Source organism: Ornithorhynchus anatinus, chromosome 15, assembly GCF_004115215.2.
Source record: "Ornithorhynchus anatinus isolate Pmale09 chromosome 15, mOrnAna1.pri.v4, whole genome shotgun sequence".
In the NCBI taxonomy this organism is placed as follows: Eukaryota; Metazoa; Chordata; class Mammalia; order Monotremata; family Ornithorhynchidae; genus Ornithorhynchus; species Ornithorhynchus anatinus.
In genome coordinates this window covers 1,140,321-1,154,047 of record NC_041742.1, presented here as the reverse complement: position 1 = coordinate 1,154,047, position 13,727 = coordinate 1,140,321, and the positions used below count along the sequence as shown (strand labels likewise).

Here is a 13,727-nt window from a genome sequence, read left to right as displayed (position 1 = left end):
CCAAAAGGTAATAGGTCCAGCACAGTGGGTCGTGTTGGGATGGCACACGCCCCTGATGTCCTTGAGCCCAGCAGGGAAGCGAGAAAGAACTTGATGCCAGGAAGGCCAAATATTAAAAGTAAAAAAAGACTGAGGAGCAAAAGCCAGGGCATTAGTCCCTCCTGAAAAGCAAGCTGGGTACTAGTTTGTCATTTTGAGGAATCAGAAAATAGAAGAACCACCAGGAAAAGTGATGTTGCTGCTGCTTTGGGTGGGAATGGTCTCACTAGAGCAAAGATCAGGCTGGAGGGACAGCTTTGAGAAACTTACCCCAAAATGTGATTTGCTTTCATTTGTCTGAGATTTGATGTTAGTGTCTGTCTGTCTATCTCTCTCTGTATGTATATATGTGCATACATATCTATTAAGTCTGACAAGCTTTTTGCCAGCTCTTCTCTAATTTCCTTCCATTTTAATTATGACTCTTCAGATGTATTTGTGCTGTGCGATGATTTAAAACTTTATTAAAATTTTTTCAAAAATTGAATCCTGGCCAATTTTTTTTTTTATTTTTGAAGTTTGTTTGATCTCTAGATTTTGAAACTTAAATTTTGTGCCATTAAAAAACTATGCTTCTCTCTTTTTTTTTTGGCTTGATTGGAGAATAATTTGTATAATGCTAAGGCTTGCTCACGTTGCTACATATCTGTGTGCTTTGATATTCCAGAATTATGTGTTATGTTTTTATCAGTAATTAAAATGGTGGTCAAAGTAAAGAAGTGGGTCCTTTGCACAAGTATGCCTAGGTTGCTGTCAGCTGTTGAATTGCATTATCCTTGAAAGTCCCAAATGCAAAGCCGGAGATCAGAAAGTCACAGTGAAGATAAATGAAAAATCCCTGGGAACAGGCGATGTGTAGAGCTTGGGTTTTTGTCGATTTTAGATCACATGGAGCCCACGTTGTGCTGTAAATGAACTGGAACCCTAATGGCCCATTTAGCAGACCCAGTGCAGGTTTTGTGTGTCCTCAGTAGTATAGTGGGGGTGAAAATGGGGAATTTAGTGAGGAAGAGCAGGCTCTGTGGCCTAGTGGATAGTGCACAGGTGTGGAAGTCAGGAGGAGCTGGGTTCTGATCCCACCTCTGCCACTTGTCTGTTGCGTGACCTTGGTCAAGTCACTTCACTTCTCTGTGCCTCCGTTCCCTCATATGTAAAATGGGGATTAAGTCTGTGAACCCTGTGAGGGACAGGGGCCAAGTCCAACCCAGTTATCTTGTATTTACCCCAGTGATTAGTACAGTGCTTGGCACCTAGTAAGCACTTAAATACCACAGTAATTATTATATAATAGTAAAAATAATAATAAGCACAGTCCCACGTAGAAGCCAAGCCTGGCATTCCCAGCACAAGGGCATGAATGTGGGCTACGGCCCTGCCCCGCTCCCTGGCTTTTCTGAGGATCTTGCCTAAACAGCAGGGTGCGAGGATCCACAGTCTCGCACCTAAATTCCTATATGTATGTATGTCTGTGTGAGTTTATGTCCACCCACCTACTCATCGTCAAAACCTAAGTTTTTGGAGCTTGCCTAAACCATTGCCAGGAGTCAGATAAGCGAAACTCTCGAGGTTTTTTTAAATATACCTATCGTCTGATCTTTCAGCGTGGGTCATTTGCCATTTACCAAACTCATCTGATCTCCCCAGACTGGCTGTGTAGAGACTCGAGGCTTTGCGGTTAGTCTTGGGAGTTTTTTTCTCTTTCCTCCTGGGGTTTGAGAACGGCTGGTTTGTAGAAGCGGGTTGTTTCCAGAAGGAGGGTGCGAGGGGCTCATGGAGTCATTTGCTGAGGCACGGTGGCGACCAGGCGTTTGCCCGGCCAGACGTTCGCCTGCCGTGCCCTCCTGGAGGCAGACGATTCCTTTCGAGAAGGCACCTGACTTTGGATTTGGCTTTCTAGCTGGTTTCTCTCTCCGCCTCCCTCCTCCTTCCCCCTTTCCTTTTCCCTCTCCCCTCCCCTTCCCCATGGGCCTATAAGCAGCGATATTGGGCAGAGGACCCCAGTCGTTAGGTGACCCAAATGTAGTCAGAGCCCACCGGAGCCCCTGAAGTAAGCCCCCATTTCTCAGCAACCGGGGCCGGCCACCAAACTACTTGTCCTTCCCACCGTGGGCTCCTCCCAGGCTCCTGCCATTCTTCTGAACGTGGCCCAGGCTGGTGATTTTCTCAAAGCTCTCCTTGGCAGATCTCCCTGAGAACAGTGTTCTGTGCTTCCCGGCTCTGAAAGGTGCTTTTTACAAAGCAAACCCGTTGACGGTGGACTTCCGAAGGCAAACGACGAGGCATCACTCGATCTGTCACTGCTAGCGGGCTCTTCCAAGCGCTTAGCACAAGGCTCTGCACACAGGCAGCGCTCAACGAAGAGCATCGATCGCCACCTCTAACCAGGGGAGTTGGGAAGAAACAGGAATATTGACACTTTCCACTTTAATGCGGATTTCGGCAAGTTTTGGTGAACGGCAAGGGATGAGGTGTTTGGAAGCCTTTCAGACAGACTCTTTAGGGCTTGAGTCTGTGGAACATTTCACCAGAAATATTCTTCCTTTACTGGCATTCGGGAGAAATGCCTGGAAAGGTATTCTGGGAACCCAGCGGAGTTGATGTGACTTCCTTAGTCCCTGTGGAGATCACAGCTCCTGGAATGTACGTATACGTACCCTAGTGGGAGCACAAGAATTCAACCAAAGTACAAACTCTGACTTAGGAAAACGGTTGTTTTCCATTTGCAATCCTGAAGGTGTTTCGTCTCACTCTGCTGCACTCTCCCCAGAGCTTAGTCAGTGCTCTGCGCTCAGGAAGCATTCACAATTACTGCCAATTAGTGGCATTTAGTAAGTGCTTCCCGAGTGCAAGGCGCTATACTCAGCGCTTGGGAGGGGACAGTAAAACAGAGTGGGTAGACACGTTCCCTGCCCACAAGGAGCCTACGGTGTAGAGGGGAAGACTGACAGTAATATAAATAAATTAGAGATATGTACGTAAGTGCCGTGGGGTGACTGTCAAGTGCTTAAAAGGATACCGATCCAAGTGCGTAGGTGATGCAGAAAGGGAGGAGTAGGAGAAAGGAGGGCTTAATCGGTGGAGGTCTCCTAAACCAGATATAATTTTCATACGGTTTTTTAAAGTGGGGACGGTCGTATAGGAGGTAGCTGGTGTTCTAGGCCGGAAGGAGGACATGGAAAAGAAAAAGGGGGGGGTCGGAGGTGAGGCGGACCAGACGGATTCATTGATTTTGATATCAGCGGGATGGATCTGGTGGAGAAGTCTGGCCACGGCTTACTTGTCGATCCAGGAAGATTCCCAGTGATATCGGCGGAGAAAATCTCACCGGTGCGTTCTGGAGGAAGCCCGGCCCCTAGGACACCTTTTGGAGTTCCCAGTAGAGCTGGCCCCGCTCCCCATGTGTCTGAATGGGCTCAGAACCGGCCAGTTGTCCTGCCTCTCTGCCATGCTGCTCGTTGCCTTTGGACAGCGTGGGGCGGGGGTAGGTGAGAGGCGCCCATCCATCTGCCCTCCCGCTGGACTTAGCGGTCCTCACGTGCCTCAGATGGCAGCGGCGGAGCGTTTTCCTCTCCCCGGCGCGGGACGGCCGTCGGGCTAAGGAACGGCGTTCATCGCCTCGTCCGTTGAAATCCAGCGCTCTCCAAGCGTAGCTCTGTGCTCCGTGCTCATGAGGACACCTCCAGACTGCAAGCTCGTTATGGGCAGGGAGCTTGTCTGCTAATTCTGTTACACTGTATTAGCCACCCTTTGTCTGGGGCACCGGGAATGGAGATATTTATGAGAATTAACAGAACTACAGCGTGTAGGGTGGGCCGGGACTCCATCAGGCAGTCAGTTGTATTTACTGAACACTTAATTTGCACAGAGCATTGCAATGATCCTTTGGGAGAGTGCAGATACAATAATAAACAGACACATTCCCTGCCCACAGTGAGCTTACAGTCTAGAGGACTGTGGCCTGGTTGCCTCGCGGTTTAGAAGCGTTTGAGGTTCCCCGACCCTCATGGGTTTTCCAGTTTCTGACCTGAGTCCCACAATACTATGCACTCTCAGTCCCTCGTATGAGATTCTGTATTTTTTTTTTTTGGTATTTGTTAAGCCCTCACTACGTGCCGGGCACCGTACTAAACGCTGGGGTAGATACAGGCTAATCAAGTTGGACACAGCCCCTGTTCCACAAGGGGCTCACGGTCCCAATCTTCATTTGGCAGATGAGGTAACTGAGGCACGGAGAAGTTAAGTGACTTGCCCAAGGTCACACTGCAGACAAGTGGCAAGCTGAGATCAGAACCCAGGTCCTTCTGACCCCCAGGCTCCCGCTCTATCCTCCGGGTCACGCTGCTTCTCTCTTTTGCCGTAGAAATTCCTTCACCCTCACCAGAGAGTGTTTCTTTGGCAACTTCTGGGTGGTCGGTTACCCGTGCCACTCTGCCCATTTTTCTTTTTGTTCTTCAACTCAAGGAAAATGCCACAGCCAGGGTCACCCTGCCTGCGTGGGGGGGTCTGGTCATTCGGACACTGGCTGAAAGGCGACTCTCCTTCAAATCCCTGTTCCGCCACTTCTTGCCGGCTCTCTGTGACCTTATGCAAGCGATTGGGCCCCATTTTAGAGATGAGGAAACTGAGGCCCAGAGAGTTTGATACCTAGTCGTCCTCCTTAGGCCGAACTCCGTGTGGGTCAGGACCGTTTCCAGTCTGATCGCCTTTTACCCGCCCCACCACTTAACACGGTGCTCGTTGTGGGCAGGGAACGTGTCTGCCAACTCTTTTGTAGCGTACTCTCCCAAGCGTTTAGAACAGTGCTCTGCACCTTGCACTCAATAAATACGATTGACTGGTACGTGGTATGTGCTTAATAAGTACTTTTTCTGTCCCCAGTTAAAGGTGATTTGCCTGCCTGCCTCCGTGTTGCCTCTGCAGGGGCATCTTTTTCCGGGGCATGGAGACAGTAAAGGTATCTTCACACTGGGAGGGAAATTGGTGTTCCACCAGTTGTAATAATAATAATAACGATGGCATTTGTTAAGGGCTTATTATGTGCCAGGCACTGTTCTGAGCACTGCGGGGGTACAAGGTAATCAGATTGTCCCACACGGGGCTCACAGTCTTAATCCCCATTTGACAGATGAGGTAACAGAGGCACAGAGACTTGAAGTGACTTGCCCAAAGTCATACAGCTGACAAGGGGCGGAGCAGGGAGTAGAACCCATGACCTCTGACTCCCAAACCTGTTCTCTCTCCACTGAGCCACGCTGCTGACATCAGTCTGTAGAAAACTGACAATAAGGGGAAGAACAGAAGCACAGTTTTAATTATTAGAATTGAAGGACAATGCTAATTATTAGCGTCTCACAGAAAACCGAGTGGCATTTCCTTCCCACGCCCCTCCCCAGATCATAGACAGCGAGGAGTGAAGTCAGCTAATGAATTAAAGTTGTGTTAAACATTCCCCATTCATAGGTAAAGAAACAGCAGGGCCTCTTGGCTACAGGATGGGCCTGGGAGTCAGATGGACCTGGTTTCTGATCCTGGCTCTGCCATTTGTCTGCTTTGTGACTTTGGGCAAGTCACTTGACTTCTCTGTGCCTTATCCAGGTTAAGACTGTGAGCCCTATGTGGGACAGAGACTCTGTCCAACCCATTGCCTTGTAACTACCCTAGTGCTTAGTACAGTGCCTGGCTCGTAGTAAGTGCGTAACAAGTACAACCATTACTGTAGTTATTAATGACTATTAAATGAAGGTCACGGGGCTAGGCAGCGTGACCTCCCGAGTGGAAGAGCAGGGGAAGCTCCCAGGGACTCGGGAAAGGGTACCTGGCCACCCTCAGCTTCCTGGTTGTCCCTCTGGCTCTAGAGTTTTGTCTTCTGCTGCCCCTGAGCTTCTCCTACCTCAGAGCCTAAGCTCCTGGGCCTGGCGTGGAGGCAGCTGAGCAGGGAGCGAGGAGGGTGTAGGGGCTAGAAATGCCCCCACAGCCCGCCCCACCACCACAGCCAGCCAGGCCCCGCCCGGCGAGGCCTCGGATCCATTGGCTCCGAGCAGATCTCTAGCACTCTGTTCCAAGCTGGCCCCGAGGCCTGTCCGCGCCTCACGTTTAGATGACAGTATATGAGGAGCCCAAAGGGAGACGGAGACAAGAACCGCAGAGGCAGGTTGAGTAGAGGGAGACAAACCCGCAGGCAGACAAGGCGCACACGACGGGGAAGGGTAGAAGGAGACCCTGGGATAGTTTGGGAATAGGACCCAGCTCCACGTGCAAAGCCGCTTTGGCTCAGGCCTTTAAACCGGACACTAGCAGAACCGCTCCGCGTCCACCACGTTGGCAGTGGCCGGAAAAGTGTTTCTCTCTGGTTCACCGCCTGCTTGTCCGGGGGGTCGGGGGTCAGCCGAGGACAACCGAGCAGATCTGACCCGCACCGGCCGACGTGGCCGTGGACCCCGGGCCAGACGGATAGGCGGGTCTTCTGACCCGGCGGCCTCTGCCATCACCACCCTCCGGCTTGAAGGAAGGAATCAGGCTGCATCCCTGCTGCTGCTTCTCCCTGAGGAGAAAACACTGAAAAGTAGTGCAGCCTAGTGGATAGAGCACGGGCCTGAAAGTCAGAAGGACCTGAGGTCCGATCCCGGCTCCAGTCACTTAACTTCTCTGGGCCTCAGTTACCTCATCTGTAAAATGGGGATTCCTACTGGGAGCCCCCCTAAGTCTTATCGATGGGTGGCTTGCCGTGTGACCCAAGAGTCGTAATTTTCCCGAGCATCCGTTTCCCCAACTAAAATGGGGAGTCAATACCTGCTATTTCCTACTGTGACCTTGAGCCCCAGGTTGGGTAGGGTTAGTGTCCCACCTGACGAACTTGTATCACCCCAAGCTCTGTGCTTAAAAATGTAATAATAACTAAGAATAATCATAATAATTGCTTGTTTAGTAGTATTGGTTGAAATACACATGCCCCGGGGTAGAGGAATGCACTTAAAACAAGTTCCAGGAGAGGGTGGTAAAGTAGGAAAAGGAGTAATATTGAAAAGATTTGGGGGTGGTGAGAAGAGCTACTCCAAAATTAGTACTATGCTTAAAATAATAATAAACACATCATTCTGTCATCTAGAGAGCTGTGTATATTGGGGAAAAATTTCTTAGATCTGTAATTTAGTGTTTGGATTCCTGTATTTGCGCATGAATTTACTCTCCTTATTCACCCCTCTCAGTTCCCACAGCAGTTAGGTACCTATAAGCAACGTGGCCTAAGCGATGGATCGCAGGCCTGGGCTTCCGAAGGACGTGGGTTCTAATCGCAGCTCTGCCACTTGCCTCCTCTGGCACTTTCATTCATTCAATAGTATTTATTGAGCGCTTACTATGTGCAGAGCACTGTACTAAGCGCTTGGAATGAACAAGTCGGCAACAGATACAGTCCCTGCCGTTTGACGGGCTTACAGTCTAATCGGGGTAGACAGACAGACAAGAACAATGGCAATAAATAGAGTCAGTTAACTTTTAGATTGCGAGCCCCTTCTTGGGCGGGGATTGTCTGTATCCATTCCTGGATTGTACCTTCCAAATGCTCAGTACAGTGCTCTGCGCACAGTAAGTGCTCAATAAATACGATCGAATGAATGAATGAACTTCTCCGTGCCTCATTCACCTCATCTACAAAATGGGGATTAAGACTGAGTCCCATGTGGAACAAGGAGTCCATCCCACCGATTTGCATCCACCCCAGCGCTTAGTAGGGTACCCGGCACATAGTAAGCGCTTAACAAATATCACACTTATTGTTGTTATTGTTTCTGTAATTTGTAGATATTAATATCTCTCTGCCCCTCTGGACTGTAAACTCATTGGGAGAAGGGAACGTTTTTCCCAACTTTGTTACATTGTACTCTATCAAGCGCTTAATACAGTGCTCTGCACATAGTACGTTTGCAATAAATATGATCGATTAAATCCGATGGGGAGTTCTCCAAAGCCAATTAGCGATAGTGTATGTTTTTGAAAGATACCATATTTTTCTGCTTCACTGTACGATAGAAGGAAATCCCTTGAGCGTCTTAAGGATGAAGGAGGAATGAAATGTTATTGCCTCTCTTACGTCTGTCAAGTGGCATGTCTCGACCCAGAGCTGATTCGGTATTGTAGAAATCTAGTTTCAGTGCAGAATTTTCTGCCCCTAGATTTGCATAGTTAGCAAAATTGGTGTCATAATCCCATTTTTTGTATTTGTTTTATTTCAGTTGGCCGGTTAGAGGAGCGAGAGGCTGAACTGAAAAAGGAATACAATGCACTACATCAAAGACACACAGAGGTAAGCCTCGGGCTTCTCCTTATAATGTGTATGTCGGAGTGAATAGATTTGCCGTGCAGAGAGTTTGACGTATTGAAATTCCCTGGAAACATAGTCCCGGTAGTTTGGGGTTTTGTTTTTTTTGTTTGCTTGTGTTTTGTGGTATTATGTGCCTCGGTTGTACTCCGTTCTGGGGTGGACCCAGGTGGGATGCGGGATCCAGGAGTCATTTATGGGTTAGTGGAAAGAGCTCGGGCCTGGGAGACAGAGGCCCTGGGTTCTAAGCCTGGCTCTGCAAGTTGCCTGCTGTGTGAGCTGGGACAAGTCATACTTCCGCATCTGTAAAATGGGGATTCAATACCCATTCTCCCTCACTCACTTATACTTCAACTGTGAGCCTATTGTGGACAGTGTCCTCCTGATGAACTCGTATCTACCCCAGAGCTTAATAAAACAATAATAATAATCAGCCAGCCTTCTTTGGAATGAGAATAATTCTGTTCACACAGCGTTTTGGTGCCCCGCCGACTAGACCGATCATTTACAGGAGCCTGGGAAACAGACAAACCTGCTGGTCCGAGTGAGCATTCACGTAGGCAGCATCAAGGTCCATCCGTGGGGCCGGGCACCCTGCTGAATCTCTACCACATTCAGATCAGATTCTGAACCGTTTTTCGGTAACCATTCAGGTATCCCCAAAAGGGCCTCCTCGATGGAGGAGCTTGGCCACTGGCCAGGAAATCCAGATCCCATGGAGAAAGCGTAGAGGTGTTCAAGCTCTTAAGGTGGACCGCCTCATCGGTTTGGCCCGTGGGCGAGGAGACGGCTTCCTCTCCACCTTTACCATCGCCTCCTTGGTTCCTGCCGTCATCCCCTCCCGGCTGGATCGGCATCCCGGCCTCTTGGTCTCCCTGCCTCCAGCCTCTCCCCATCCAGTCTTTTGGCCACAGCGCTCGAATCTCCAAGCGCCCTGAGCGGTCGATGAATATTGCCCGACCACTTCACGCCTTTCCGAAAGTGGCACTCGTTTGTGATCCGTCTGTCTATTTGTATCGATGGCCTACCTGGGGCCATCCTATCCTATCCTATCCTATCCTATCCTATCCTATCCTATCCTATCCTATCCTATCCTATCCTATCCTATCCTATCCTATTTGTGCCTTTCTTATCACGCTTCCACCTATTATACCAGTGGTAATCTGCTTCTTCTGGTCTGTACCGTTAGATGGTAAGCTCCTCGAGGGGAGGACTCGAGTTTGCCACTTCTGCCGTACATTGGCAGAGCACTCGGAAGGACCTCGGCAAATGCTGTCGATGATGAGGAATCGGAGCTCTTTCCCCAGATGAGCCCCCACTGAGGAGTCCGAAGGAGAGGCCTAGAGCAGGGGTCGTTGTGGTCCGGGACCCCGGAGCCACAGCCCAGACTGTAGGGGGGAGTCGGAGCCCGGAGAGGGAGAGAGAGCGAGAGAGAGGGCCCAGCCTGGGCCAGGAAGCCAGGGACTGTGGGCCTCGTTTCTGGACGCTGCTCCCAGGACCTCACTGCGGTACCTGACACTCAGTAGGTACTCACTAAATCCCATTGGTGATGGCCGTGACATCCTTTGATCTGACCCAGAAAAGTCCATTCTTAAACCGCCTTCCCCGGAGTCTCAGGGTGGTGGTCTCCCTGAATCTTTAGACTTGAAATCTCTAGGCTCCTTTGACTCGGAGGACCCACTCTGCTAATTTCCTTGTCTGCCCCATCTTTGCTCCCACCGCCTCCCTCCCCGTTGGGGGCATTCTACACACGGGCATTCTTTAAACATCTCCCCTTTTGCCCCTCGGTGGTTCGGTTCTGTCTCTCTGCCTCGCCGGTCCGAATATAGCCTCCCTTCCCACATCCCATCTGCCTTCCCCTGACTCTGCTGGGCAAGCACTAGCGAGAGACTGAAAAGGGTCTGCGGGCCAGGTCCCAACTCGAGTCATTCGCCCTCCTCTGAGGACCAGAAATTGCCCCAACGTGAAGCAGGGCCTGGCCCGTCCACCCTCTGACGTTCTGGAGCGACTCACATTCCCGCTCCCCAGTGCCTTGAGGCTCGTTCCTGAGGAGCCCAAGGGCCTGCCGCCCCGCCAGGCAGCCGGCAGACAGGGAGGAGGCCGACCTCCTTCCCGAGGTTCAGAGGCCCGCTGCTCTGCCCTTATCCATATGTGGGTTGCCTTGCTCTTGGCCTGGGCTACGAAGCAGGAAAGACTTGCCAATTCCCTTGCCCCCAGTGGCCTGACTAATGTAGCTTCCATCCCCCAGTCTGTGGGACCCCTCCCGCGTTCGGAGGGGCTGACCAGGGAGGGAGCCATCTCCAGAGTTGAGCGGCCCGGGGTCGCCCTTTTTCCCTTCCATCAGCCTGCATGAGTTTCTCCCCCTCTAGGCTGTAAGCTCACTGTGGGCGAGGAATGTGTCTGTCATTGTACTCTCCCAAGTGCTCAGTACAATGCTCTGCACCCAGTAGGCACTCAATAAATAGGACCGGCCGGCCAGTTGCTTAGGCAGCGCGACTACCCTGTGTCCTGAAGCGAGGGGGCCCCTTGCATTAGGCCAAGTGTTGGAGCTCTTCCTTTAAAAAAGAGAACACATTATCAGCAAAGCTCCTGCCACGTGCCACCACATTGCACAACGAGGCTGGGGCCGGGACCCCGCGCCCTCTGAGGTGGACCCCCATGACCCCCGCCCCCCGTCCCTCCAGCCTCAGGAAGAAATTCTCAACTGGGCTCAACTCCACTTCTCCCCTCCGGCACCTCTCGCCTGTCCCCCATCCCGTCGACCGACCAACCCTTCTGTAATCCTGTGGCCGGATGTCCTCCAGTCTGTGATCTGCCTGACCTCTGTCGAAAGGGGAGAAACACAGCTCCCACTGTCTTTTTCATGCTCCCTCGTTGGGTAAATGGTTTCCATCTTTTCCGTTAAATAAACTCCCTGAAGGGCAGAACGGATGTCTTGATTCTGTTGAACTCTCCCAAGTATTTAGTGCAGTGCTTTGCCCTCAGTAGACAGTCGACATCAGTCATCATTGATTGACCGATTGACAGGGCGACGTGTTGTTATGCATTTTTATTTGACGTATCACTGACTGCCTGCTTGAACGGGGGACCATCTGAGGAATGCATCCCTCCCTGCCCTCTGCTCCTTCCCCTTCCCCCCTTCACCTCCCCTCAGCTAAGCCCCCTTTCCCCTGCTCTTCCCCCTCCCCCTCCCCTCAGCACTGTGCTTTTTTGTATATATATTTTTACTACCCTATTTATTTTGTTAATGAGATGTACATCCTCTTGATTCTATATATTGTGATTATGTTGTCTCGTTTTTATCCTTCTGTCTCCCCCGATTAGACCGTGAGCCCGTCGTGGGGCAGGGATTGTCTCTATCTGTTGCCGAATTGTACATTCCAAGCGCTTAGGACAGTGCTCTGCACATAGTAAGCCCTCAGTAAATACTATCGAATGAATGAATCCCTCTTGACCTTCCACCCTCATCTTGCCCTTTCTCTGCCCCCACCACCACTGGCGTGCAAAACCAACCCCCGTTTTGGTGGTGAGGCAGCCCCATGGCAAGCAGAAGTGAAGTCAAGAGGGTTTGGTCTTTTTTTATGGTACTTGTTAAGTGCTTACCTTGGCCCAGGCACTGTTCTAAGCCCTGGGACGGATACAAGGTAACCAGGTTGGACACGGTCTGTGTCATGGGGATCACAGTCTCATTTTACAGATGATGTCACTGAGGCCCAGAGAAGTGAGGCGACTTGCCCAAGGTCACACAGCAGATAAGTGGCAGAGGTGAGGGTAGAATCCATGACCTTCTAAAATTAATAATATTAAAAATTATGGTACTTTTTAATCAGTTACTCCCAGGCCCGGGCTCTATCCACTATGCCATGCTGCTTCGAACCCAGGTCTTTCTGTCTCCCAGGCACGTACTCTATCTACTAGGGCAGGCTGCTTCCCCAGCAAAGGTTCCGATGACAGTCGCTCCCCTGATGAAGGTTTCCAAATTAGACTGTAGCTGCGTCCCTTCCCTCCCAGGCTGACTCACACCTGTGGTAGACGGGCAAAGCGATGAGCGGAGCCGGCGCCGAGGGGAGGACCCGCCCGTGCCCCTCCGGCCCCCTGCAACATACTTAAATATTCTTTTCTACATTTCGAAACCACACGCCTCTGTCTTCCTTGGTTCTGTTCAAAAGGGTTTTGCGTCACAACCGACTAACAATTTGGTGATTGAATTTTGGGTTGCGATTAGGAAATTTTGAGGGTCATGAGCAAGTCTGTAATAAAAAAAAAAAAAGGGGGAGCATGCTTGTAAACTGGGATGAGGGGTCGAGATTTCTTTTTTCTTGCGGACCGTGTTACTCACTTTGAACACATGGTTGTTGGCATTAGAAATCATTTTACCCCTTCGTTCCTGCATTCCTTCATTCAGTGAATTGGAATATTCAAGGTTTCACTGGTTTTAGAAGAATCCCAGACAAGGCGTACCCTGATTAGTTCCCAGAAATAAATATCCCCCCAACACCCCCCAGCCCAAGTCAGGCATTGCTCATTTCTAGTGCTAGGAGGCCAGCCTTTCTGGGGCATTACATTACCATCAAGAGAAAAACTTTCATAAAAGTCTTAAGACCTGTGGTGTCAAACTGAACTTTATGGCTTGCTGTAATGTTGCAAGTATCTACTTTAAAGAAGCCAAAAAGAATTGGACACACTCATTAAGATTAAATCGCCTTCACCCATTTTTTTCTCGCAGGGGAGGGAAAAATTACCAAAGGATAAGTCTTTCGGCCCAAGAGATTGCTTCTGTTCTCAGTTTACTTTCTGCGTTTCGAAAAAGGGCATTCCTGTTCAGAGCCAATCTCCTCTCTTTCGGGGAAGACCCCGTGGGGATTTGTCATAAACTAAAATCGTCAGCTTCTATATACCATTTTCAACCCTGAGGATAAATTTGGGGGTTGGTTATAAAAAGGTTTGAGATACGTTATCGGGTGACTTAAATGATATCGTAGTTTCTAAACTAAAGTTTTTGCATCTGGATCTATCCGTTATTTTTTCATCTTTTTTTTTTCTATTTCTTCCCCCCTCGCCCCCGCAATTCAATTGTGTGGGACTGGCTACGGCTCAAGGACAGTAAGAGAAATAAGTCACTTAAACCATGACCGAGTTGTAGAGAGCGTTCTTTCTAATTCGCACATCTTTTTCTTTTCTAAATAGATGATACATAATTACATGGAGCACTTAGAAAGAACCAAACTTCATCAGCTAACGGGGACCGATCAGCTCGAATCCACAGCTCACAGTAGAATTAGGTAAGCTTTATCCGCTTGTACTCCGAAACCAGGCGGAAAAAATTCCAGCCATTTGTTCGTTCAGTCCGTCCTTTCATCTTGGAACAACG

At 50.0% G+C, this 13,727-nt stretch overlaps 1 protein-coding gene across 4 annotated transcripts in view; it reads left to right on the top strand.

Moving 5' to 3' along the window:
- The window catches only part of SPAG9 (sperm associated antigen 9), a 74,108-nt gene that overhangs the window by 17,616 nt on the left and 42,765 nt on the right, over window positions 1–13,727 (top strand). For all 4 annotated transcript variants that reach the window (XM_029079887.2, XM_029079888.2, XM_029079886.2 and 1 more), the window contains exons 3-4: window positions 8,271–8,341; window positions 13,544–13,638. In XM_029079887.2, coding sequence (XP_028935720.1) covers window positions 8,271–8,341; window positions 13,544–13,638 — 166 coding nt within the window. The remainder of the gene's footprint in view (window positions 1–8,270; window positions 8,342–13,543; window positions 13,639–13,727) is intronic.